The 26,099-nt window shown below is 50.8% G+C and overlaps 1 protein-coding gene across 2 annotated transcripts in view; it reads left to right on the forward strand.

The window, feature by feature from the left end:
* Positions 1-26,099, forward strand: part of NUP214 (nucleoporin 214) — a 232,051-nt gene that overhangs the window by 27,918 nt on the left and 178,034 nt on the right. For both annotated transcript variants that reach the window (XM_029612981.1, XM_029612982.1), the window contains exon 10: positions 4,802-4,928. In XM_029612981.1, the coding sequence (XP_029468841.1) occupies positions 4,802-4,928 (127 nt within the window). The remainder of the gene's footprint in view (positions 1-4,801; positions 4,929-26,099) is intronic.

A 26,099-nucleotide genomic window follows, 5' to 3' on the forward strand; every position in this document is an offset into this window, starting at 1 on the left:
GTCCCTGAGGGCGATTCAACGCGGCGGAAGCGCCCTGTGCGGGGGATGCCTCAGGTTACGGACTCAGATTCTACCTCCCAGGAGGAAGATGACCCGGCTGCAGAGCCCCCGGGGGGGGCCGGTGATACGGCAGACGAGAGTCCTTCTCAGCCGGGAGCGGGGAAAGGAACGCCGGCCGTCGAGGGTGCTGACCCAAAGGTGGTCCGGTGGTTCCGCAGAGAGGAACTAACCCCGCTTATTCCGGCTATCCTCCAGGAACTGGGGGTGGAGGAGCCGCCGGTGGTACCCGGGCAGGCAGCAAACATGGATCCGGTACTGCTGGGGCTCACGGGTCCAGCAGTAGCTTTCCCTTTTCTGTTTACGGCTTCGGATATCTTGTTCCGGGAGTGGGACACTCCGGAGTTGGGCCTGAAGGTTAGTAAAGCTATGGACAGGCTCTACCCGTTGCCAGAGGATGCACTGGAACTTCTCTGACTTCCGAATGTGGATGCTGCGGTGTCTGCCGTGACAAAGAGGTCGACAATTCCTGTCACAGGAGCCACGGCTCTCAAGGACATACAGGACAGAAAGCTGGAGGTACAGATGAAGAAGATCTTCGAAGTCTCAGCATTGGGGGTCCGAGCTGCCATCTGCAGTAACTTCGCTAAGCGGGCCAGTTTGAGATGGGCTCAGGTCCTCCAGGCTAACGCAGGTCTCTCGGAAGCGGAGGCCAAACAAGCAGATCGGCTTGAGGCTGCAATAGCGTATAGTGCCGATGCGCTACACGACCTCCTTCGTACTTCGGCTAGGTCCATGGTCTCGGCAGTGTCGGCCCGTCGGCTCCTCTGGCTCCGGTATTGGGCCGCAGATGGCTCATCCAAGGCTCATCTTGGGGCGCTGCCGTTTAAAGGGAAATTATTGTTTGGCAAGGAGTTGGACGATTTCATGTTGTCTCTTGGCGAGAATAGAGCTTTCAGGTTGCCTGAGGATAGGGTCAGAGCCCGATCCTCCTTCTCCAACCGGGCCCGTTTCCGTGGTAGCAGAAGGTCCCGTCTCCAGAGGTCCGCAGGTCCTTCCTATCGTTCCGGTTCCTCACGGTCGTCCTCATGGACTCAGTCCTTTCGGCAGGGTGGAACCCCGGGGGGCTCGAGCTCCAAGGCCTCCCAATGAGATGCGGCCGGTCCATCCCTCGCTTCAGCTTCAGTCGTTCGTTCCAAACGTGGGAGCTCAGCTGCAGTTGTTTGTCAAGGAATGGGCCAAGATAACTTCAGATCAGTGGGTCCTCAACGTGATAAATCACAGTTGCGTGTTAGATTTTGCAGGATTCCGACAGACAAGTTCCTGGTATCGCCATGCAAGTGCCCCATAAAGTGCGCAGCGGTAAGAGGGACCCTGCAACGCCTGCAGGCTTTGGGGGCGATTTCCCCAGTACCACTCGAGCAGCGCGGCCAAGGTCGTTATTCCATTTATTTCATCGTGCCGAAGAAGGACGGGGCTTCCAGGCCAATTCTAGATCTCAAGGGGGTAAACAGATGTCTTCGCATTCCACACTTCAAAATGGAGACAATCCGGTCAGTGATTGCCTCTGTGCGCCCCGGTGAATTTCTGGAGTCATTGGACCTCACGGAAGCGTACCTTCATATCGGCATCCAGCCGTCTTACCACCGGTTCCTCAGGTTCTGCATTCTGGGCAAGCATTATCAGTTCAAGGCTCTTCCCTTCGGGCTGGCCACGGCTCCCAGGACATTCACCAAGGTGATGGTGGTGGTTGCGGCTCACCTCTGAAGAGAGGGGTTCCGCGTACACCCCTACCTGGACGATTGGTTGATTCGGGCCAAGTCCGAGGTTCAGTGTCGACAAGCAGTCAACAGAGTCCTCGCGCTCTTGCAGTCCCTGGGTTGGGTTGTCAACCTCAGCAAGAGTCATCTAGCACCCACCCAGTCTCTGGAGTACTTGGGGGCCCTGTTCGACACGTAGAGGGGCAAGGTTTTTCTATCCAAGGACAGAGTCCTCAAGCTGCAGGGGCAAGTGCGCCGCTTGTTGTCGCTTCGGCTTCCCCTGGTATCCGATTACCTGACGGTTTTGGGTTCTATGGCTTCAACGCTAGCTTTGGTCCCCTGGGCCTTTGCTCATTTGCGTCCGTTGCAATCAGCATTACTTTCCCGATGGAAGCCGGTTTCCGAGGAGTTTCATCTGCCACTGCCACTCACGGCCCAGGTGCAGGCCAGTCTTCACTGGTGGCTAGCAGCGGACCACTTGACTTGCGGAGTGTCCCTGTTAGTGCCCGAGTGGACAGTAGTAACCACAGACGCCAGTCTCTCCGGCTGGGGAGCAGTCTGCCTGAGCAGTCTGCCTGGGCAAGTCAGCGCAGGGCAAGTGGCCCTTGGGTCAGACTCAGTGGTCCATCAATCGCCTAGAGACCAGGGCGGTTCTCCTGGCACTACAGTCTTTTCTGCCGCTTGTGCGGGGAAAAGCGGTTCGAGTGTTGTCGGAGAACGCCACCACCGTGTCTTATATCAACCGTCAGGGGGGGACGAGAAGTCCACTAGTGGCGGAGGAGGCGCAGCTTCTGCTAGCCTGGGCGGAGTACAACCTCAGCAACATAGCGGCGTCTCACATTGCCGGAGTCGACAATGTTCAGGCGGACTTCCTCAGTCGTCATCATCTGGATCCCGGAGAGTGGGAATTGGCGCCGGAGGCGTTTCACCTCATTTGTGAACAGTGGGGTACGCCACACATGGACCTCATGGCCACATGGCAGAATGCAAAGGCGCCCACCCTGGCCGCTGGACATACTGCTGTATGTGTTCCCTCCTTGGCCGCTGATCGGCAAGGTTCTTTGGCGCATAGAGCTACATCCGGCCGAAGTGATCTTGGTGGCGCTAGAGTGGCCGCGACGCCCGTGGTTCGCAGATCTCATTCAGTTGTCGGTAGCATCGCCCCTTCGTCTTCAGGGGTTGGCGGGGCTTCTTCGGCAAGGCCCCGTTTGTTTGGAGGCTGCGGATCACTTCTGTCTCGCGGCATGGCTTTTGAGAGGCAGCGCTTGAAGAAGAAGGGTTATTCGGATGCGGTGGTCGCCACGTTGTTGCGGGCCAGAAAGCAGTCTACGTCTATGGCCTACGTTCATGTCTGGGCAGTCTTTGATGACTGGTGTGCGGAGCGCAACGTGGATCCTACCTCGGCTCCTGTTTCCGATATTCTGTCGTTTTTACAGGCTGGTTTGGCTAAAGGTCTTTCGTGTAGTTCCCTTCGGGTCCAGGTGGCAGCACTTGGATGTCTGCGTGGCAAGGGGCAGAAGGGCTCCTTGGCGCTGCACCCGGACATTGCACGTTTTTTGAGGGGGGCCAAGCATCTCCGTCCTCCCTTACGTCCTCCATGTCCGTCCTGGAACCTCAATTGGGTACTCTCTGCGTTGTGTTCGGCTCCTTTTGAGCCCTTGAAGAGGGCAACCCTCAAGGATCTCACGTTGAAAACGTTCTTCCTTGTCGCTATTGCCTCAGCGCGCCGTGTTTCCGAGTTGCAGGCGCTCTCATGTAGGGAACCGTTCCTAAGGATCTCGGATTCCGGGGTCTCCTTACGTACGGTCCCCTCTTTCTTGCCCAAGTGGTTTCGGCATTTCATTTGAACCAGTCCATTGAGCTTCCCGCTTTCAACGTCCAGGGTGCGTCGCAGTCAAAGCTGCGGGATTTGCGGAGGTTGGATGTTCGGAGGACACTTCTCCGCTATCTGGAAGTCACCAATCCGTTCCGTGTAACGGATCATCTTTTTGTTCTGTTCTCAGGTCCAAAGCGTGGGGGCATGGCTTCCCGGACGACAATTGCCCGATGGCTCAAGGAGGCCATTGGTTCCGCGTACATCGTACAAGGGAAGCCAGTGCCTGAGGGTCTCAAGGCTCATTCGACCCGATCGCACGCTGCTTCCTGGGCAGAATCTTCTCAGGTGTCGCCTCAAGAAATTTGCAGGGCGGCTACTTGGAAGTCCTTGCATACTTTTACGCAGCATTACCGGCTGGATGTTCAGAACACTGCTGGGAGTTTTGGAGAGAGGGTACTCCGTGCGGGACTCTCTGCTTCCCACCCTCGGTAAGTTAGCTCTGGTACATCCCAGGTGTCCTGGACTGATCCTGGTACGTACAGGGAAAGGAAAATTAGTTTCTTACCTGATAATTTTCGTTCCTGTAGTACCAAGGATCAGTCCAGGATCCCGCCCGTACTGTTCAGAAGAAACGGAGAGTCCGCTCGTAGGTTTTCAGTATTTCGGTTTACTGTTCTGCTTTCTCGGTTGACAGTTTTGTTCCAGTTGGGGGTTTTGTCGTTGCTCCCTGTTGGGGAGGGATCCCTCTTTTGGTTGTTTTGTCCTTTGCTACTTTGACATTACGTAAGACTGAGGGGCTGTGACAGGAGTGTGACCATATATGGGTGAGCCCGACAGCTCTTGCTCTGTCTCCATCTACTGGTGCGGAGTCACAATCCAGGTGTCCTGGACTGATCCTTGGTACTACAGGAACGAAAATTATCAGGTAAGAAACTAATTTTCCTTTTGAGGAGTTTTTCTACCATTATTCATTTTCCTCCTGAAATTGTTTTGATTACTCTGGGACATCTATAATTGTGTTTACATCATACATTGTGTGTTTGGATTTATTTACAGATTGTGATATCCCTTTTTTAAGGAGAATGAGTTCTAGTTAGTGTGGTATTGTTGGGAGAGGTCTTGATGCGTACAGTTGTGGCAAGTCCTACCAGGGATGAAGGTCTGTCACCATGAAGTGTCAATTATGGAGGGGGTTGACTTTACTAAATATTGGATTCTTTTTTTTCAGACTAATTGGGAGTTGTGGCAGATGGAGGATTGTAGTCGTGCGGAGTTGCCAGTCACAGAAAACAGTGAAGACACAATGCCAGTAGGCATGGCCATCGATTACACCAGCCAGCTGGAAATCTTCATCAGTAAGTCTTTGCCCAGCTCACTCCCTAAGATCTGTTTGGCCAGGTCACTGCAGCTCCTGTGCAGGTGACATCTCTAGCTCTGTGCAGCTGCATACAAATGTTAGGTGATACTGACAAGTGTACAATCAGGCACTGGAGCTCAAACCTTCAGGACTGACCTGCTCTCTCCGGTCTTCTCTCGGGCTATGGTCTGCCATCACCCTGCCCCCAACACACAGACACACACACTCAGACACAGACACCTCTGACTGGAAGACAGTGCTTATTGCCATTGTGTGAAGTGTGCATTCATAGACATAATCGCTTGTAGTTCCAGGTATTGAAAATGATAGGAATAGATTGTGTGCTGTGTCCAGACTTGATCATCTGACCTGACCCAGGCCTCTCTGCCACAGACCTTGAGGGGGCTATTTTTGGCATGTGAAAATAAATTTACCATGCATTTTTCATTGCTTGTGTATCATGCGCCTGCTGCGTATTTCTGAGGAAGAGCTGCATTTATTTGGATGCAGTATGCCCTGAAACTCCAGGCTAGCTCTAAACTAAACCTTTGTAGATCACTGTTGGGACTATCAGGTGTGATGAACAATTGGGGGATGCACCTTTTTGTTAGTATGTACAGCTTGGTGTTAACTGTCATTGGTCAGTTTTATTTGAAATCTCAGATGTTGCAAAATTACGTCGCTAAACCTCAGCATGCAGCTGATGGCAACTGCCATGACTGAATTATTATTGCTTTCTTACTTTTTGTACCAGAAATTAGACCACGGGAAAATGGGAGTATTTATACTACTTGGACCTAACTGCAGCATTTGATACTGTACATCACAGTGTTATTGGAGTGGTTGTTTGCCATTGGGCCTTGATGGAACTGTGCTCACATGGTTCATGTCCTTTTTGTAAGATTGTCAATATCGGTTCAAATTGGTAATTCTCTTTCAGAGAGGGAAAAAAGTAAACATAGGTGTATCTCAGGGCTCATATCTATCCTCAGCACTTTTTCTAAAATCATTGGGAGTAGTATTCCCTGTACATACCTGGATCAGTCCAGACAGTGGGTTGTTTCTCCCTTCCAGCAGATGGAGTCAGAGCAAAACTGGAAGGGTGGCCTCTTATAAGCTGGTGCGCCCTCTGCTTCCCTTTAGTATTTCTCTGACTCCAGCAGATGAAAGGTGGCAGAACCTACAGTTACCTGCAAAGTTTGGAAAGGTAGACTATTTCTTCTTTCTCTTTCCTTGTTTCTTATTATTTCTCTTTAGCTTGTGGATGGATCAATCGTAAAAATATAACCAAATGATTTAAAAAAAAAAAAAAAAAAGTAGAAGGGAACTGTTCAGATATCAGTTCAGGCAATTTTAAGCTTGCAATAGAACAGTTGGTACACTTGCCTAAGATTCACATTTCTGGGGTCCGTTTTCTGTTCCTTTATTCCCTTTCTCAGATCAGATTGCTTTTCCTGAATTAAGTGGAGTTTGGGAGGTCTCTGGGGTACATGCTGGTGGTCCAGCCTCTCCCCCATTACAACGACTCACTGCTGCCGTACCCTGAGAGGTCGTTTCCTCGGGGCAGTGTCAATAGAGACGCCCAATACCTCTATTGAAGGACTTTTACTGGCAGTTGTTGCACTCCCAAACGAAGGCTCTGCTTTCTCTCTTACCCGCTTCTCATACCGCCCTGCTCCTTCAGCACCATGCCGTGCCCGATCAGATGGGTAGTGCCTGCGGAGAGCCGGGGTCGCGGCTCTCCCGTGAAGGCATATGCGTGCGATGCCTCCTTGGTGGGGATGCTTCTTTGCGCTCGGCTGGGTGGCTTAACTCGTGCTGTCAGGCGCGTCTGCCTACAAGGCCAGCCCCGTTCCCGTTCAGTGCGGGAACGGTGGCCATTTTGTGCTCAGAGCCAGCTGCTCCCACGCAGCCAGATGGCGATTCAGACCTTGGATTGCCGCCGGTTTTATTTCCTGTGGACCCCCCAGAACACTCCTCCGGGCCACCATCGGCCCCCCCCCTCGGTGCTGCCCCCCTCGGTAATTCCCCCTGGACCTTTTTCTACTGTCTTTGTCCTCCTGATGCACAGTGCCTACATAGCTACTTTAAACCAGCAACAGGGTCCTGCGGTGGGACCGCTGCCCCCTAAAGTAATTAGAGTTCTGAAGTTCTGAAGGAACTAAAAAATGAAATTTCAGACCTATTAGTAAAAATTTGTAACTTATCATTAAAATCATCCATTGTACCTGAAGACTGGAGGATAGCAAATGTAACCCCAATATTTAAAAAGGGTTCCAGGGGCGATCCGGGAAACTACAGACCGGTTAGCCTGACTTCAGTGCCAGGAAAAATAGTGGAAAGTGTTCTAAACATCAAAATCACAGAACATATAGAAAGGCATGGTTTAATGAACAAAGTCAGCATGGCTTTACCCAAGGCAAGTCTTGCCTCACAAATCTGCTTCACTTTTTTGAAGGAGTTAATAAACATGTGGATAAAGGTGAACCGGTAGATATAGTATACTTGGATTTTCAGAAGACGTTTGACAAAGTTCCTCATGAGAGGCTTCTAGGAAAAGTAAAAAGTCATGGGATAGGTGGCGATGTCCTTTCGTGGATTGCAAACTGGCTAAAAGACAGGAAACAGAGAGTAGGATTAAATGGACAATTTTCTCAGTGGAAGGGACTGGACAGTGGAGTGCCTCAGGGATCTGTATTGGGACTCTTACTTTTCAATATATTTATAAATGATCTGGAAAGAAATACGACGAGTGAGATAATCAAATTTGCAGATGACACAAAATTGTTCAGAGTAGTTAAATCACAAGCAGATTGTGATAAATTGCAGGAAAACCTTGTGAGACTGGAAAATTGGGCATCCAAATGGCAGATGAAATTTAATGTGGATAAGTGCAAGGTGATGCATATAGGGAAAAATAACCCATGCTATATATAATTACACAATGTTGGGTTCCATATTAGGTGCTACAACCCAAGAAAGAGATCTAGGTGTCATAGTGGATAATACATTGAAATCGTCTGTTCAGTGTGCTGCGGCAGTCAAAAATGCAAACAGAATGTTGGGAATTATTAGAAAGGGAATGGTAAATAAAACGGAAAATGTCATAATGCCTCTGTATCGCTCCATGGTGAGACCGCACCTTGAATACTGTGTACAATTCTGGTCGCCGCATCTCAAAAAAGATATAATTGTGATGGCGAAGGTACAGAGAAGGGCTACCAAAATGATAAGGGGAATGGAACAACTCCCCTATGAGGAAAGACTAAAGAGGTTAGGACTTTTCAGCTTGGAGAAGAAACGACTGAGGGGGGATATGATAGAGGTGTTTAAAACCATGAGAGAAAGTTCTTTTTTACTCAACGCACAATTAAACTCTGGAATTTGTTGCCAGAGGATGTGGTTAGTGCAGTTAGTATAGCTGTGTTTAAAAAAGGATTGGATAAGTTCTTGGAGGAGAAGTCCATTACCTGCTATTAAGTTCACCTAGAGAATAGCCACTGCCATTAGCAATGGTAACATGGAATAGACTTAGTTTTTGGGTACTTGCCAGGTTCTGGTGGCCTGGATTGGCCATTGTTGGAAGCAGGATGCTGGGCTTGATGGACCCTTGGTCTGACCCAGTATGGCATTTTTTTATGTTATGTTCTTATGACTGATCCCTTGGATCCCTCAGCGAATCCTCAAGCACTGGTGATCCCTCAGCCTGCAGGGGGTCCTCAGGGGCCAGTGGGGCATCCGCCAATTTCCAGGGTCCGGGTGGTCCCTAATCCTGTTTCGCTTGGGGATCCAGACATGGGCGACCCATCTATGTCTGCCCAAATGGAGGGAGATGACCCCGAAGGTGCTCCGCCTTTTCCAGAGGGATGAGTTAGACCTGTGACCTCCAACAAGAACTTTCCCTTTCCATCCTATGCTCCTGCAACTTCTGTCGAGAGAATGGGATATCCCTGATGCTTCCCTTAGGGTAGGCAGAGCAATGGAAGCTGTCAGTGCTTATGGAGCCGATGCTGTATATGATCTCCTCAGGGTCCTAGCCAGATCCATGATCTCAGTGGTCTCTGCTAGGTGCCTACTTTGGCTTCGCAGCTGGTCGGTGGATTCCTCTTCCAAGACTCAGTTGGGATCTCTCCCTTTCAAGAGAAAATTACTGTTCGGCGAAGACCTCGAACAACTCATCAAATCACTCGAAGAGAATAAGGTCCATAAGCTACTGGAGGATCGCCCGTGCAGTTTTAGAATGTTCAACTCTTCTAGAAGATGTTTCCTGGGACAGCGCCATTTTCGTCAGTCAAGACCTGCAGCACAGAGACACAGTCTTCGCGATCGCAGTCCTGGTCTCATTCCTTTCGGAGCCAGAGAACAGCTCGGGATATCCCCTTTCAGGAGGCACCTTCCAAGTCTTCCCAATGAAGGCTTGCCGACCCACTCCTCCACTCCACGAATAGGAGGACGTCTTTCCCTCTTCTACGAGGAGTGGGTCCAAATCACCTCAGACCAATGGCTTCTAGATATTCTAAAGCACGGTTACGCTTTAGAATTTGCTCAGCCTCTAAGAAACAGGTTCCTCTTCTCCCCCTGTGGAACGGCAAAGAAACAGTCTATAGTGCGACAGATGCTCGATTGGCTCTTGGCCTTGGGGGCGATACTACCGGTGCCTCCTTGTGAACAAGGATTAGGCCATTATTCCATCTACTTCGTAGTTCCCAAAAAGGAAGGTTCCTTCCGGCCAATCCTTGATCTCAGGTCGGTCAACAAGACCCTAAAGATTCCACACTTCCGGATGGAAACCTTACGGTCAGTCATAGCGGCGGTAAACCGGGGGGAGTTTTTGGCCTCCTTGGACTTGACGGAGGATTACCTTCACATTCCCATCTTCAAGGCACATCAATGCTTTCTGCGCTTCAAAATTATCGGCCATCGTTTTCAATTTCAAGCTCTACCTTTTGGTCTGGCGACAGCTCCCCGCACTTTCACCAAGGTGATGGTGGTGGTGGCGGCAGCTCTACGGAGGGAGGGAATCTTAGTCCATCCCTACCTAGACTACTGGCTCATCCAGGCAAAGTCGCGAGAGTATGTCAGCGGGTGGTTGAGAGGGTCTTATACCTTCTCCACTCTCTTGGATGGGTTGTCAATTTTGCCAAGAGCAGCCTCACTCCTTCTCAAATGCTTGATTTTTTTTTTTTTTTTGGGAGCCCGTTTCGATACCAAGGTGGGCAAAGTCTTCCTCCGGCAGGATTGGGCTCAGTCTCTCATGACCCAGGTAGAGCGCTTTCAAAGCCTTCAACTCCCCACAGCTTGGGACTATCTTCAAGTCCTGGGCACTATGGCCTCCACTATAGACTTGGTGCTGTGGGCTTTTGCGCATATGCTTTCTCTCCAGAGGGCGTTACTTTCCCATTGGAAGCCAGTGTCTCAGGAGTTCCAAGCCTTCCTCCCGCTGTCGGATATCGCCAGGGACAGCCTCAATTGGTGGCTCTGCCTCGAACACTTGATGCAGGGGGTGGATCTGGAAATTCCACAGTGGGTGATTGTCACCATGGATGCCAGCCTTTCGGGCTGGGGAGCGGTGTGCCAAAAGCAGTCTGCTCAGGGCCAATGGACGGCGGTCCAGGCGACATGGTCGATCAATCGCCTAGAGACCAGGGCAGTTTGTCTTGCATTGAAGAGTTTCTTCCCACTGGTCCGGCGTCAAGCAGTGCGGATACTCTCCGACAACGCAACCATGGTGGCGTATATCAACCACCAAGGGGGAACGAAGAGCCAACATGTCTCCCGGGACAGGTTTGATGGCATGGGCGGAGCTCTATCTCTCTCACCTAGCGGCATTTCACATAGGAGGGATGGACAATGTTCAAGCAGACTTCTTGAGCCGACAACATATAGATCCAGGGGAGTGGGAACTGTCCGTCGAGGCAGCAGCACTTCTATTCAACCGGTGGGGAACACCACACCTGCACCTCATGACCACTTTAAGAAACGCAAACGCTCCACGCTTCTTCAGCCGCAGTAGGGAACACGGCGCAGAGGGCGTAGATGCTCCAGTCCTCCCATGGCCGTGAAACCTCCTTCTTTATGTATTCCCACCATGGCCACTGGTCGGCAAAGTACTTCAGAGAATAGAAATTCACCAAGGGCCAGTCATACTAGTGGTGCCAGAATGGCCAAGAAGACCATGGTTTGCAGACTTGGCCAATCTGGCGGTGGACGGTCCTCTCCGCCTGGGACATCTACCGAACCTCCTACGGTAAGGTCCAGTATTTTTCAACCGGGCAGATCGCTTCTGTCTTGCAGCCTGGCTTTTGAACGGCGGAGGTTAAGAAGACGAGGATACTTAGAGGATGTAATTTCCACTCTACTCCAGGCCCGGAAGACCTCCACTTCCATTTCCTACGTCCGGATTTGGAAAGTGTTCAAGGCCTGGTGCGTATCCATAGACATATCTCCACATCATGCATCAATTGCTCAGGTATTATCCTTTTTACAGCGGGGCCTGGAGAAGGGCTTGGCCTACAATTCCTTGCGAGTACAAGTGGTGGCCCTTGGTTCTCTTGTCCATTAAGAGGGAGCTCTTCTTTCTTTGCATCCCGACATAGTCTGTTTTTTAAGAGGGGTAAAACACGTAAAACCACAGGTCCACTCCTTGTGCCCCTCCTGGAGTCTAAATTTGGTTCTTCGAGTCCTAGTAGGACTACCGTTCGAGCTGCTGAAGAGAGCAATCCTCAAGGACCTCACTCTGAAGACAGTTTTTCTGGTGTCTATTTGTTCTGCTCGCAGAATTTCAGAACTCCAAGCTCTATCCTGCAGAGAGCCATACCTCCGTTTCAAGGATTCGGGGGTGTCCTTGAGTACAGTACCATCTTTCCTGCATAAAGTGTTCTCAGCGTTCCATCTGAATCAGTCCGTAGAGCTCCTGTCCTTCCCTGATGAGGGTTCGGCGGAACTTCGAAGGCTTGATGTCAAGCGAGTTCTCATTCGCTATTTGGAGGTCACTAATGATTTTCGTTTGTCTGACCATCTTTTTGTCCTGTGGAGCGGTCCCAAGAAAGGGAGCAAGGCCTCAAAAACCACTATTGCTCCTGGTTGAAGGACGCAATTTCTTCAGCGTATGTTGGTGTCGGTTGATGTCCACCAGATGGAATTAAAGCTCACTCGCTACGGGCTCAAGCAGCTTCCAGGGCTGAGAGTCGGGCAGTCTCGCTGCAGGAGATATGCAGAGCGGCTACTTGGAAGTCACTCCACACTTTTGCAAGACACTATCGCTTGAATGTACAATCACCAGAATTTGGCTTCTTTGGCGCTCAGGTCATTCGAGCCGGGCTATTCGGGGCCCACCCTACGTAGGGAAGCTTTGGTACATCCCACTGTCTGGACTGATCCGGGTACATACAGGGAAAAGAAAATTATTTCCTACCTGCTAATTTTTGTTCCTGTAGTACCACGGATCAGTCCAGACACCCTCCCTAAGATTATATGGGATTGGGATAGTCGCTTAGCTCGAATGCTTAATGTTATATAATTCAGAATGTTTGGTGGTTGCCACCTGGTTCCTTTTGCAAGTTTCTTTACAAAAAAAAAAAAAATTTTTTTTTTTTTTTTTGCTTCTCTCTGTTGGTATGTCTAGTACATAATTACAGTTTTTCTTGATCCATCCAGAACAGTTTTCTTCTTGCTTTGATATTCTTAATACTGAAGGGAAGCAGAGGGTGCACCAGCTTATAAGAGGCCACCCTTCGAGTTTTGCTCTGACTCCATCTACTGGAAGGGAGACACAACCCACTGTCTGGACTGATCCGTGGTACTACAGGAACGAAAATTAGCAGGTAGGAAATAATTTTCTTTTCTACATCTATGCTGATGATATACAATGTTACATCTTTCGCATAGATGGAAAATTTCCCAAAGTAGAGTTTCAAAGAATTATGTGACCAATTGATCGGTGGTTAAAATGTAATTATTTAACCATGAATATTGCAAAAAATATTGCTGTTTTGAATTGGGAAAACACCACTCTTGGATGTAGATATTGGAGTTTATTACGCTAGAGTAACTTTAAGTCTTAATTTTGAAACATGTCATCTAGGGATCACATTAGACTCTAACTCTCAGACCACAGCTTTTCCAGACAGTATGTAAAGCATTTTTCCCTGTACGTACCCGGATCAGTCCAGACTCCTGGGTTTTGCCCCCCCTCTAGCAGATGGAGACAGAAGTTTACAAACCAAACTCCACCTTATCTAGGCTGGTGCCACCTACAGTCTGGCAGTCTTCTTCTGTCTCCTAGCAGGTGGAGAGGGTGCAAAACCTACAGTCTGAGCTGAGGCCTAGTTTGAAAAAAAAAAAAAAGGAATAGAAGGGTGAAAGTTTAGGATTTGGTGAGTAATAGGTGAATAGGGGGCCGAGACCGCAGTGGGGTGCCTGCAGATCCGCCCGTCCCTCCTCCCAGGTTCCCCTGGGGGTTGAGGCTGCTGAAGGTGGGCTGGGGGCCCTTGCCAGCGTTGATTGCTTGTTCCTGTCCTGGGGGACACACACCGGGGAGCCTGGTTCACTTCCCCCAGGTGGACCCGGAGCCGGTGGCGAACGGTAAAGTAGAAAAAAAAAAAAAAGAGTTTTTGTTAGTTGGTTGTCGTCTCTTCTTCTTCTCTCCCCTGTCCCTTTTGTTGGCGGGCATTGCGCTGCGATCGCGAGGGGGGGGAGGGAGTCGCGGGTGTCCGCTCTTGGCGTGCTGCAGCGGGCTGTGTGATTTGGAGGCATGCCTGCGGAGCGGCCCGGCGCCTCTCCCTTGACAGCCTTTGTTCGGGCTGTGTTTCGGGGGGAGAAGGAGGCTCGGCTACTCCGGAGACGTCGCGGGGAGCTCGGCAGGCGCGATCCGCAGCTCCGGGGAGTTCGGTGGTGATGGCTGGCCCGTCCCTGCGAAGCGCGGGAACGGGTGCCATTTTGGGCTCGCTGAAGGCGGCAGCGGGAAAGTCCGCCATTTTGTTCCCGTCGGGGCCCGGGAGTTCGGCACCCCCGGCAGCGAGGGGCGGGGAGGGGGAGCCTCCCGTGCTGTCCCCTCAGCGGTCAGTCTCTGAGGGGGACAAGTCACCGCGGCCAGATGACAGTGATCCGGAGGAGGAGCCGGATCACAGCTCTTTGGATTCTTTAATTCGGAGTTTGTGCTTGTGATGCACAAGGCATTCAAAGCAAGGCGCCTGGCCAGGAAGCGAGCGCGGGGTCCGCAGGGAGCGGACCGGGGGTCAGAACCCAGAAAGCGGGCCGGGCCCGCTCGGGTATCGGATCCCCCGGGGGGGGCCCGGCCACTCCGGTTGGGGGCGCCTCGGGGGGACCCGGATACCGAGTCGGAGTCCGGTGATCCGGACGAGCAGGACCCGCCGTCCCAGCCAAGGGGCATTGAAGGGGACGGAGATCAGGGGACTGTTGGTCCGAGCGGTTCCCATTCAGGGGACGGGGATGACCCTAAAGTAGTGCGCTTGTTTCGGTGGGACGAGTTGGCGCCTTTGATACCGGCTATCCTGGGGGAGCTGGCTATCGAGTTACCTCAGCAGGAGTCCCGTCTCGGGCGCACGGACCCTGTAGTGTTGGGTCTTAGGGGGGCCTCCGTCGGCGTTTCCCTTGCATTTTTCAGCGTCTGATTTGCTCTTCAAGGAGTGGGACACCCCAGATTTGGGGTTGAAAGTCGCCAAGGCCATGGATAAACTTTATCCGCTCACGGAGGACGCGCTCAAGCTGTTCAAGATCCCGAGAATAGATTCGGTGGTGGCGGCCGTTACGAAGAGGACCACCATCCCGGTGACGGGTGGGACGGCCCTTAAGGATTTACAGGATCGCAAGCTGGAGGTCCAGCTCAAGAAGATCTTCGAAGTCTCTGCTCTCAGGGTTCGAGCGGCTATCTGCAGCAATTTCTCCTTGCGGGCAGGGCTTCGGTGGGCTCAGCAGCTCTCCGCTAATGAAGCTCTATCGCAGGAGGAGGCGCTACAGGCAGGTCGCTTGGAGGCGGTGATTTCCTATAGTGCCGATGCCTTTTACGATTTGCTTTGCACCTCGGCGCATGCTATGGTGTCGGCGCGGAGGCTGCTATGGCTGCGCCATTGGGTGGCGGATGTGTCGTCTAAAGCGTGGATAGGGTTGCTGCCGTTTAACGGAAAGTTGCTCTTCGGGAAGGAGTTGGAAGATTTGATTGAGTCGTTAGGCGAGAACAAGGTACATCGCTTGCCGGAGGATAGACCGCGGTCTAGGGGGGTCCCAGCGTCGAGATTCCGTTTTCAGGGAGGTCGCAGACCTCGTAGCTCCCGGGGGTCAACATCGTCGTTTCTGCACAATGCTTCCCAGCAGCAGTCGTATGCTCAGTCCTTTCGCGGGCGCCGTTTTGGCAGACCAGGAACCGGTACGGGGGCGCCGGTCAGTAAGCCTTCCCAATGATGTGATGCCGGTCCACTCCTCAGTTCCGGCGGTCAGCGGCAGGCTGGCGCGGTTTTACGGGGAGTGGGCTAGAATCACCTCGGATCAGTGGGTCCTGGAGGTGATAAGTCAAGGTTACGCGTTAGATTTTGCACAGCGGCCCCTTCAGTGTTTCATGGTGTCGCCGTGCGGGTTTTCGGAAAAGCGGTGAGCGCTGCGAGAAACGATTCGACATTTGCGGGAGCTAGGCGCGATCGTTCAGGTGCCGTCCCACGAGCTTCGCAGCGGTCGGTACTCCATTTACTTTCTGGTGCCAAAGAAAGACGGCACGTTTCGGCCGATACTAGACCTCAAAGGCGTCAACAGGTGTTTGTGGGTTCCCCGGTTCTGGATTGAGACCTTGCGGTCTGTCATCGCCTCGGTGAGACAAGGGGAATTTCTTGCGTCTCTGGATCTCACGGAGGCGTATCTGCATATCGGGATCCGCGCGGAGCATCAACGGTATCTCAGGTTCGCCGTGTTAGGGCAGCACTTCCAGTTTCAAGCTCTACCGTTCGGTTTGGCGACAGCTCCACGGACGTTCACCAAGATCATGGTGGTGGTAGCTGCTCATCTTCGCAAGGAAGGGTGTCTGGTTCACCCGTATCTGGACGATTGGCTGATCCGGGCGAAGTCCGAACGTCTGTGTCAGTTCGCGGTCCAACGAGTGGTCGGCTTGTTGGAAAGGCCTGGCTGGGTAATCAATCTGGCCAAGAGTCACCTGGAGCCCTCGCAATCTCTGGAGTTTTTGGGAGCCTTGTTCGACACTCGGAAAGGCATGGTGTACCTGACGCGGGAGCGTATGGTCAAATTGCAGGTGCAAGCCAGGCGGTTGTTGGGCAAAGCCATGCCAGTCGTCTGGGACTACTTGCAAATGGTGGGGTCTATGATGTCCACGCGGGAATTGGTTCCCTGGGCGTTCGCTCATATGCGACCCTTACAGTGGGCATTACTGTCCCGTTGGAGTCCGGTGTCGGAAGAGTTTCATCTCCCCTTACCTCTGCCATGGTCGGCGTGCTCCAGTATGGCTTGGTGGCTTTGTCCAGGCAACTTGACAAAGGGAATTTCATTGGCGGTTCTCTCATGGACAGTCATCACCACGGATGCCAGCCTGTATGGATGGGGGGGCGCGGTGTGTCTCCGAAAGTCGGTACAGGGCACGTGGTCCCCGACAGAAGCGTCTTGGTCCATCAATCGGTTGGAGTCCAGGGCCGTGCGATTGGCCCTCCGGGCATTTCTTCCGCTGGTTCGGGGCAAGTCGGTCAGAGTGCTGTCGGACAACGCGACAACAGTGGCCTACATAAATCGACAGGGCGGAACAAGGAGTCAACTTGTGGCCGCCGAAGCTCGGCAGCTGATGGCCTGGGCCGAACGGCATCTGCAATGTCTAGCAGCGTCTCACATTGCCGGAGAAGAGAACGTTCAGGCGGATTTTCTCAGTCGCAATCGCCTGGATCCCGGCGAGTGGGAGCTCGCGGATGCGGCGTTTCAGCTCATTTGTGCCCGGTGGGGGACACCGGTGCTAGACTTGATGGCGACATTCAAGAATGCCAAAGCTCCACGGTTCTTTGCTCGCCGCCGGGAAACGGGGGCGGAAGGCATCGATGCCCTGGCATTACCCTGGCCGACGCAGGTGCTTCTCTACGTTTTCCCGCCATGGCCGCTCATTGGGCGGACACTACAGCGCATAGAACTTCATCCGACGCCCGTGGTGCTCGTCGCGCCTGAGTGGCCCCGGCGGCCTTGGTTCGCGGATCTCCAGAACCTGGCGGTGGAGGATCCCCATTCGGTTCCCGTATGTGCCGGACCTGCTACATCAGGGTCCCGTTTGTTTCGACCGGGTCGAATGCTTTTGTCTAGCGGCATGGCTTTTGAGAGGCGTAGGCTGAAGACACGGGGCTATTCGGATGCGGTCATCTCGACGCTCTTGCGGTCCCGCAAGGCGTCCACGTCCCTAGCGTATGTGCGGGTCTGGAAGGTTTTTGAGACGTGGTGTCTCGCGCAGGACTTAAGGACCACGCGGACCTCTGTGCCGGAGATTTTACGTTTTCTCCAGGATGGATTGTCTAAGGGATTGTCTTGTAGCTCTCTTCGAGTACAGGTTGCGGCTTTGGCCTTATTGCGGGGTCCAATTCACGGCGTGACATTGTCTTCCCATCCAGACGTCGTTCGTTTCCTTCGTGGAGCTACACATTTGCGTCCGCCACTCCATTCTCCGTGTCCATCATGGAATCTGAATCTAGTGTTGAAGGCGTTGTGCGCCACTCCTTTCAAGCCCATTCGCAATTCTACCGTTAAGGACTTGACTCTGAAGGTGGTCTTCTTGGTAGCGATTGTCTCGGCGAGACTGGTCTCGGAGCTCCAAGCTTTGTCTTGTCGGGAACCCTTTTTATGGATTACGGACTCGGGAGTCTCGCTTCGTACGGTGCCGTCCTTTTTACCTAAAGTGGTGTCTGCTTTTCATCTCAATCAGACGGTGGAACTACCCTCGTTTCCGGAGGGGGATAGGTCCATTCCTAGTCATCGAGACTTGCGTCGGTTAGATGTGCGACGGGCATTGTTGTGTTATTTGGAGATTACGAATGCCTTTCGGATGTCAGACCATCTCTTTGTGCTGTGGGGCGGTCATCGTCGTGGTCAGGCGGCATCCAAGACAACCATTGCTCGCTGGTTGAAGGAGGCGATTAGTTCGGCGTATCTCCTACAGGGCAGGTCTACTCCAGTGGGTCTAAAGGCCCATTCGACGCGTTCCCAGGCTACGTCCTGGGCGGAGTGTAACCATGTATCTACGGAAGAGATTTGTAGGGCGGCAACGTGGAAATCGTTGCATACATTTGCTCGGCATTATCGCCTGGATGTCCAGGCTCCCGGCAGCGGCTGTTTCGGGGCCGGAGTGATCAGAGCGGGACTCTCCGGATCCCACCCCAAGTAAGGTAGCTCTGGTACATCCCAGGAGTCTGGACTGATCCGGGTACGTACAGGGAAAAGAAAATTAGGTCTTACCTTGGTTAATTTTCGTTCCTGTAGTACCACGGATCAGTCCAGAGTCCCGCCCGTTTCTGCTGTGAAGAGGGAGAGTCCGGAGTTGTGGCGGTTTCTCTCTGTCCTTTCTGTCTCTGTTTTCTGTTTGTTCATTATCGATGGCTCGGGTTCTGGTCCCATTTGGGGGATAGTTGAGCCAGTGGTTTTGGTTGGTAGGTTCCTGTATATAGTTCGTTTGTTGTGAAATTGGGGCTTCATCTGCTTTGACATTAAGTAAGACTGCCAGACTGTAGGTGGCACCAGCCTAGATAAGGCGGAGTTTGGTTTGTAAACTTCTGTCTCCATCTGCTAGAGGGGGGGCAAAACCCAGGAGTCTGGACTGATCCGTGGTACTACAGGAACGAAAATTAACCAAGGTAAGACCTAATTTTCTCTTTACATTTAAATTGCTGATGCCTTTAAAGTCATTTTTTACTTCTGAGATGTTTTGTGTTGCTATACAATCATTATTATACGGGCAACTTGATTACTATAATGGTTTGCATATAGGTCTCCTTAAAAAGTATCTGCAAGCTTTATAGTTAATGCAAAATACTGCAGCTCATGTGATTTATGGGGGTGTGTCACTGGAATCATACAACCCCAGTGTTTAAGAAATTACACTGGCTTCTTATAGTTCAGAGATCACAATTTAAAATAATGGTCCTTGTACATAAATTATTATATATAGCAAAACTGTGTAAGCTGGCCATTCTACTAACCAGATATGTCTGTGGTCGGACTTTAAGATCTCAGGAAAATAATCTGTTGAAGGTACCATCTTTAAGGGATTATAAATTGCAGGCTCCACGTAACAGAGCTTTTCCTTATGTTGCACCCATGTTATGGAATGCTTTGCCTAAGGAACAAAGGCAAAGCATTCCATTCCATTGTATTGAGGGCATCTTTGGTTTTATTTTATTTTGTTTTTTTTATAAGTAGTATTATGAATGTATGTTTGTAATTTGAATTGATCAACTGTGGAGATTGCGGATGATATAACTTGCTAAATAAATAGAATCTTTGTTATAGGTGTAGAGTGAGTCAGTGGCATAAGTTGGAGAATACCAGCCCTAAAATCAGGCATATACAATCTTTCAAATTTATTCATGTGCCTATTTGTAAACCGTTGTGATGGTATATCACTAAACGACGGCATAGAAAAGTTTTTAAATAAATAAATAAATTCTGTGCATATAACAGGACAGCTGCTTCGAATACTATTTTGTACTAGAAAGGCAGTATATACATCAACATTGTATTGTATGAGTATCCCTGGCTTTTGGTTGTTTGCTATGATTGCCATATTTCTGTTGTGGGGTAAAGTGGTACCTGGCACTGTGCCACAGTGCAGGTATACTTTAAAGTCTTGGAAATTTGAATAGAATCAGAGGAGACTGGGGCTACTATGAACATTTCGACTAGTGTTAAAGGAGTTAATGATGCATTCGTCTGAGAGGTATGGACCTGATGGTGCCAGTGTATAGCTAAGCAATGTGTGTTCCATGTACATACCCAGATCAGTCCAGAGTCCTGGGTTTTGCCTCCCTTCCAGCAGATGGAGATAGAGAGTTTTACTGACACTGCTACTTAACCACATGTACTACCTGCAGTTCCTCAGGATTTCTCTGGCTCCAGCAGATGGTACATGGGTACAAAACCTGCAGTTCTGCAGTCTGGGCAAGGGTACAAAACCTGCAGTTCTGCGGTCTGGGCAATTTTTTTCTTTTTGAACCTTCCTCCCAGGGGTTTTTGAATCCTGGTGGGTTCTTCACTGGTTGAGGCAGACGAGCTGGGGGTTGGCGACCCTTTTGTGTGCTCGTACTGTATGCCTGTGGGGTGTAAATCTAATGGTCCAGATCCCTCCCCTTCACGAGGCCGCTCAGGCGGCTGCAGGCTCCAGATATCCTTTAGTCTGAGGCAGTCTATTCTTTTTATAGACTTTGTGCCTCAGTTTGGGAGTTTGAGTAAAGTTTAAAAAGAAACTAAAAGGAAAATATCTGAAGGCAGTTGTATGGCTCGGCTCTGCGGGAGGCTTTCTTCTCATTGTTTAATGTGGCTGAAATACGTTTATTTTGTTCTTGGTTTTCTCCTGCATGTGTGTCAGTCAGCTTCTCCCTGTGTGCGATGGGTCGCGGTTCGACGCAGTCGCGACTTAGTCGGCTCGGGCTGTGCGCCAGGTGTTCCAAGGGCAGGGAGGGCTCGTCCAATCGCCCAGCAGCCGTGAAACAGCGTATGAAGTCCCCCGCTTTTGTTGCGCCTTTGCTCCAGTGCCCTCGCTGAGGTGCTGATCCTTTCCCAATCAGAGCGGGAACGGCGGCCATCTTGTATTCACTTTCGGCCATTCCCACACTGCCAGAGAGGGGGATTTCCCCCCCCCCCCCCCATGCTTGTCTCCGGCCCTTTTGATCTCCGGGCACGATCAGGGGGACTTTGAGGAAGAAGGGGGCCCCATGCTACAGGTTCCTGGTTCATTTCCTGTGGGGTCTGGAGCCTTAAGGCCATTTTGTACAGATTTTGTGCTGCTGCTGCATGAGGCTTACCTGGCCAAGCAGCAAGCAGCTTGTGCGGCTAGGAATTCGCTGTCCCTGCTGGCCCAGCCAACTGAAGGGCATACAGTAGGCCCAAAACAGATTGGGGAAACCCGTTGTCTCCCAGAACGAGTTCAGAAGTTGCTGGGTCCCCCCCCCCCCCCCCTGGGTTCTGGCCCAGGGGAGGATGAGTTTTGTGAGGCTCCTGTGGGGCAGAGGAAGCTCCTGAACTGGATGTTCTGGTGGATCCAGTGGCTGGAGGTGCTAATCAAAGGGATGATCTGCTAGTCCCAGAGCTGAAGGGGATTACCCAAAGGTAGTCTGACTTTTTCGAAGAGAAGAGCTTGATGCCTTGCTACCTCTGGCTTTTCAGGTTTTAGATGTTAAGATCCCCCAGGAGGACTCTGATTTGGAGGGGGCAGATCTGTTCCTGGATGGGATGCAGGATCCCCCGATGGCCTTCCCATATCACAAGTCTGTAAAGAAGCTGGTGGAAGCAAAATGGGGAGCTCCCGATTCCGTGTTAAAGGTGGGAAGGACCATGGTGAAGCTTTATTCATTGTTTGAGCAGGCATTGGAACATTTTGTTCTCCCTAAAATCAATGCTGCAGTTTCGGCGGTTACTAAGAGGACAACTATCCCTGTAGTAGGCTCTGCGGCGTTGAAGGATGTTCAGGATTGTAAGTTGCAGGTGCACCTCAAGAGGATTTTTGAGGTCTCGGCTCTGGGTTTGCATGCTGCTGTTTGTACAAGTTTTATGCAACATGCTTGTCTCTGGTGTGTGTAGCAGATGCAAGAAAGCCTGCCGAAGTCAGGCGAGGAGTCAAGACAGGGCTGAGCGAGTTGAGGTGGCAGTTGCTTACGGAGCAGATGCTCTATATGATTTGGTTCATACCTCATCTCGGATTATGGCATCTGCAGTTTCCACCAGAAAGTTGCACTGGCTGCGAAACTGGGTGGCGGTCGTCTCCTCCAAGGCACAGTTAGGCTCGCTGCCTTTCAAGGGTCGACTCTCTTATTTGGTGAGGACCTCGAGCAGTTATTGCAGTCTCTTGGGGATAATAAAGTCCTTAGGTTGCCGGAGGATAAGCCTAAGGGCAAGAGGTTTTTTCAGGTGCGTTCTCGTTTTCGGGTAGATAGAAGAACTCCTCTGGAAAAGACTATGGCTGGGCCTCAAAGAAAGTTTGCCCTTCGGGGAAGTCCTGGAGTCAATCCTTTTGGGGTGCCTAAAGGCCATTCTGAGGCGCTGCCAGGGGGGAGTGCATCTGGGCTTAAGTTCTTACAATGAGGCGAGGCTGGTGCACTCCATTGTTCCTATTATATGAGGTCGTCTGTTGTGGTTTTACAAGGAGTGGGCCAGAATTACTCAGGACCAGTGGGTTTTCAGCGTGGTAAAGGACAGCTACGCTTTAGAATTTGCTCATCGTGTCTGCGATTTGTTTCTAGTTTCCCCATGTGGCTCCTTGGACAAACAAGTAGCAATTCGAGAGACGCTGGACTGGCTGCGTCGCCTGGGGGCAGTGATTTCGGTTTCCTGTGAAGAGGTTCGCAGGGGAAGATATTCCATTTACTTTGTGGTCCCAGAGAAGGAAGGCACTTTCCACCCGATTTTAGATTTAAAGAAAATAAATGCAGCACTAAAGGTTCCGCGTTTTCGGATGGAAACCTTAAGGTCTGTGATTGTGGCAGTTCGCAAAGGAGAGTTTCTGTCGTCTCTGGATTTAACAGAGGCCTACCTGCACATCCCCGTTTATCAGGATTTGCAGCATTTTCTGCGATTCATGATTCTGGGGCAATATTTTCAGTTTCAGGCCCTTCCTTTGGCCACTGCGCCACACACCTTCACCAAGGTGATAGTAGTGGTGGCAGCAATGCTCCGGAAGGAAGGGATATTGGTGCATCCATATCTGGATGACTGGCTTATCAGGGTGAAGTCGGAGGTGAATGTGGCGAAGAGTCGCCTGTTACCGATGCAGTCCTTTGAGTATCTGAAGGCTTGGTTCGATACTCTAATTGGCAAAGTGTATTTCAGAGGAGCGCGTGCTGAAGCTGCAGGGCAGATTTGGTGGTGGTTGCAGTTACAGGTGCCCCAAGGTATGGGGATTATTTGCAAGTTCTGTGCTCTATGGCCTCGACTCTGGATTTAGTGCCATGGGCTTTTGCTCACATAAGACAGTTGCAGAGAGCACTTTTGGTTCGGTGGAACCCAGTCTCAGAGGAGTTTCAACTTCCATTACCATTCAAGGGCATCGCACGGGAGAGCCTTTCCTGGTAGCTTCTAATTTCCAATCTCGTCCAGGGTGTGGACCTCTAAGTCCCGGATTAGGTGGTAGTTACTACCAATGCCAGTCTTTCTGATTGGGGAGCAGCATGTCAGCACCAGTCAGCTCAGAGTGGCTGGTCCGTGAAAGAGTCTGTGTGGTCTATCAACTGGTTAGTAACCAGAGCGGTCCGCTTAGCCTTGTAGAAATTTCTACCTTTAGTGAGAGGTCGGTCAGTGAGGGTTCTCTCGGACAATGCGATGACAGTGGCTTATATCAGTCATCAGGGCGGAACCAAGAGTCAAGCAGTAGCCCCGAGGCACAAGATTTAGTTCTTTGGGCAGAGCAGCACCTGGAGCGAATAGCGGCATCCCACATAGCCGGGGTCGAAAACATTCAAGCAGAACTGTGCTGGAAAAGGGCGAGTGGGAATTGGTGGAGTCCGTGATGCAGCTCATTCATAAGTGGTGGGGCTCCTCCCATGTGGACTTATTGGTGACTCATCTGAATGCCAAGGCCTTTCGATTTTTCAGTCTGAGGAAAAAGCTCAGGGCTGAGGGCGTCGATGCTCTGGTACTACCTTAGCTGCAAGGGGTTCTTCTTTGTCTTTCCTCCTTGGCCGCTTGTGGGCAAGGTGTTGCGTCACATAGAAAAGCATCAGGGAGAAGTAGTCTTGTGGATTGCAGATTTGGTCAACTTGGCTGTGGGCAGACTGATTCACTTTGGTCATCTGTGTCAGGGACCTATATTTTACGAACAAGTTGCTCACTTTTGTCTAGCAGCATGGCTTTTGAGAGGCAGCATTTGAGAGGTAGGGGTTATCCAGAGGCGGACATTACTACTTTGTTGCAAGCCAGGAAAAAATCTACTAATATTTGCTACGTACAGGTATAGAAGGTTTTTGAGTTCTGGTGATCCGCTAAAGGTGTTCGCCCTCTCATGTTGTCAGTCTCTGACATTTTGTCCTTCCTGCAAGAAGGTTTTGCCAAAGGCTTGTCTCTCAGCTCACTTAAAGTTCAAGTAGTAGCTCTATGTTGTTTTCGTGACAAGATAGATGGGTCCTCTGTTTTTTACACATCCGGACATTATTCTGTTCCTTAGAGGGACAAAGAATTTGTGTCCTCCGCTTCAATGGGTTTGTCCATCCTGGAATCTTAACCTTGTCCTCAGGGGTTTATGTGAGGCCCCTTTTGAACCACTCCGGAGAGCGATGCTGAAGGATTTAACTCTTAAGGTTGTTTTTCTGGTGGCCTTATGTTCGGCTAGGAGGATTTCTGAGTTGCAGGCTCTGTCATGTCGGGACTCATTCCTTCAGATTTCCAGTGGAGCTCCCAGCCTTTCCCATGGTGGACATGTCTGCTCCTCATGCAAGGGAGCTCAAGTTGTTAGATGTAAGAAGAGCTTTGTTGAGGTATTTCAAGGTAACGAATGATTTCAGGAGGTCAGATCACCTTTATGTTCTGTGGAGCAGTCCAAAGAGGGGCTTTCAGGCTACTATTGCTCATTGGCTTAAGGAAGTTATTGATTCCACTTATGTTATTCATGGCGGTCTGGTTCCGGAGGGGTTGCCTGCTCATTCTACGCGTTCTCAGGCGGCCTCGTGGGCGGAAGCTCAGCTTGTTTCTCCATGAGAGATTTGCAGAGCAGTGACTTGGAAGTCGCTACATACTTTTGCAACACACTGTTGTCTAGATGTGGGAGTTACATATCGTAGGGGCCGCAACCTCCGTGACAGACTTGTTCATACGGACTTAAATTCGGAATTGAGAGTTTTCCCGCCGTTGGCCATACACCAGCCCTGCGGCCACTGTACTATGTGTCAACATACAGGGTCGTGTACATCTTTTACACATCCTATTACACACCAAAATTTTCCCTTTGGGCATTTTCAAACTGTACCTCAAAAGGAGTGATATATACGATCACTTGCCCCTGTCCCCTGGTATATGTGGGAAAGACCTCTAGAATGGCTAAAACTCGTATAATTGAGCATTGCTCAAATATTCGCAATACCCGTGAGAATGAACCTTTAGTCACACATTGGGTTCAGCAGGCACATACCATCTCTGATCTGTTCTTCTGTATCATTGAGGTGGTCCCCCGCTCCCCTCGGGGTGGCAACTACAATGAGCAGTTAGGACGTGTTGAGCAGAGATGGATTTTTCAACTTGACACAGTTGCTCCCAAAGGCCTTAATCGGGAACTAGAGTGGCTTTTATTTACTTAAAATTTGTAGGGCCACCTAGATTACTTGCTGCCTGCACTGCTAGCTGCGTCTCAGGAACGGGGGCAATTTTGATTGGCCCCGAATGACCATGTGACCTGTCAAACCTGAGTTTCGCGCCAACTCCGTGAGGTTTAAATGCCTGTCTGCATCTAAGATGGACGCGCTCCCTGCCAATTTTGAAACTGTTTTGCATTCAGGTATGTGTTTAATTCTATGTAATATTTGCACTGATTGATTATTATGTCGGCATTTTGCCATTTTATGTCCTAACCCATATATATGTTTGTTTACAGTGTATTGTGAAAACTATTGCTCCCTCCCGATGCAGCCCTTGGCGAAACACGGGACCGTGTCGGGGGACGCGTTCTAAGCTGTTGCTATTATAAGTCAGTGGAGTTGCTGCTTAAAATGAATAAAAGTCTCTCTGCTCTGTAGAGCTTTTGAAGAATCTTCGTGGTTTGGACTAAAATTTCTATTCTGCACTTTTTGCTGGGGAATTACAGGTTCCCCATCATTTGGTGAAAATGTTCTATGAGCAGGACTCTCCAGGTCCCACCCTGAATTAGGGAGCTTTGGTACATCCCAGGAGTCTGGACTGATCTGGGAATAAATGGGAAAGGAAAATTGGTTCTTACCTGCTAATTTTTGTTCCTGTAGTACCACGGATCAGTCCAGAACCTGCCCATTCTATT

This window comes from Rhinatrema bivittatum, chromosome 8 (assembly GCF_901001135.1).
Source record: "Rhinatrema bivittatum chromosome 8, aRhiBiv1.1, whole genome shotgun sequence".
Lineage (NCBI taxonomy): Eukaryota > Metazoa > Chordata > Amphibia > Gymnophiona > Rhinatrematidae > Rhinatrema > Rhinatrema bivittatum.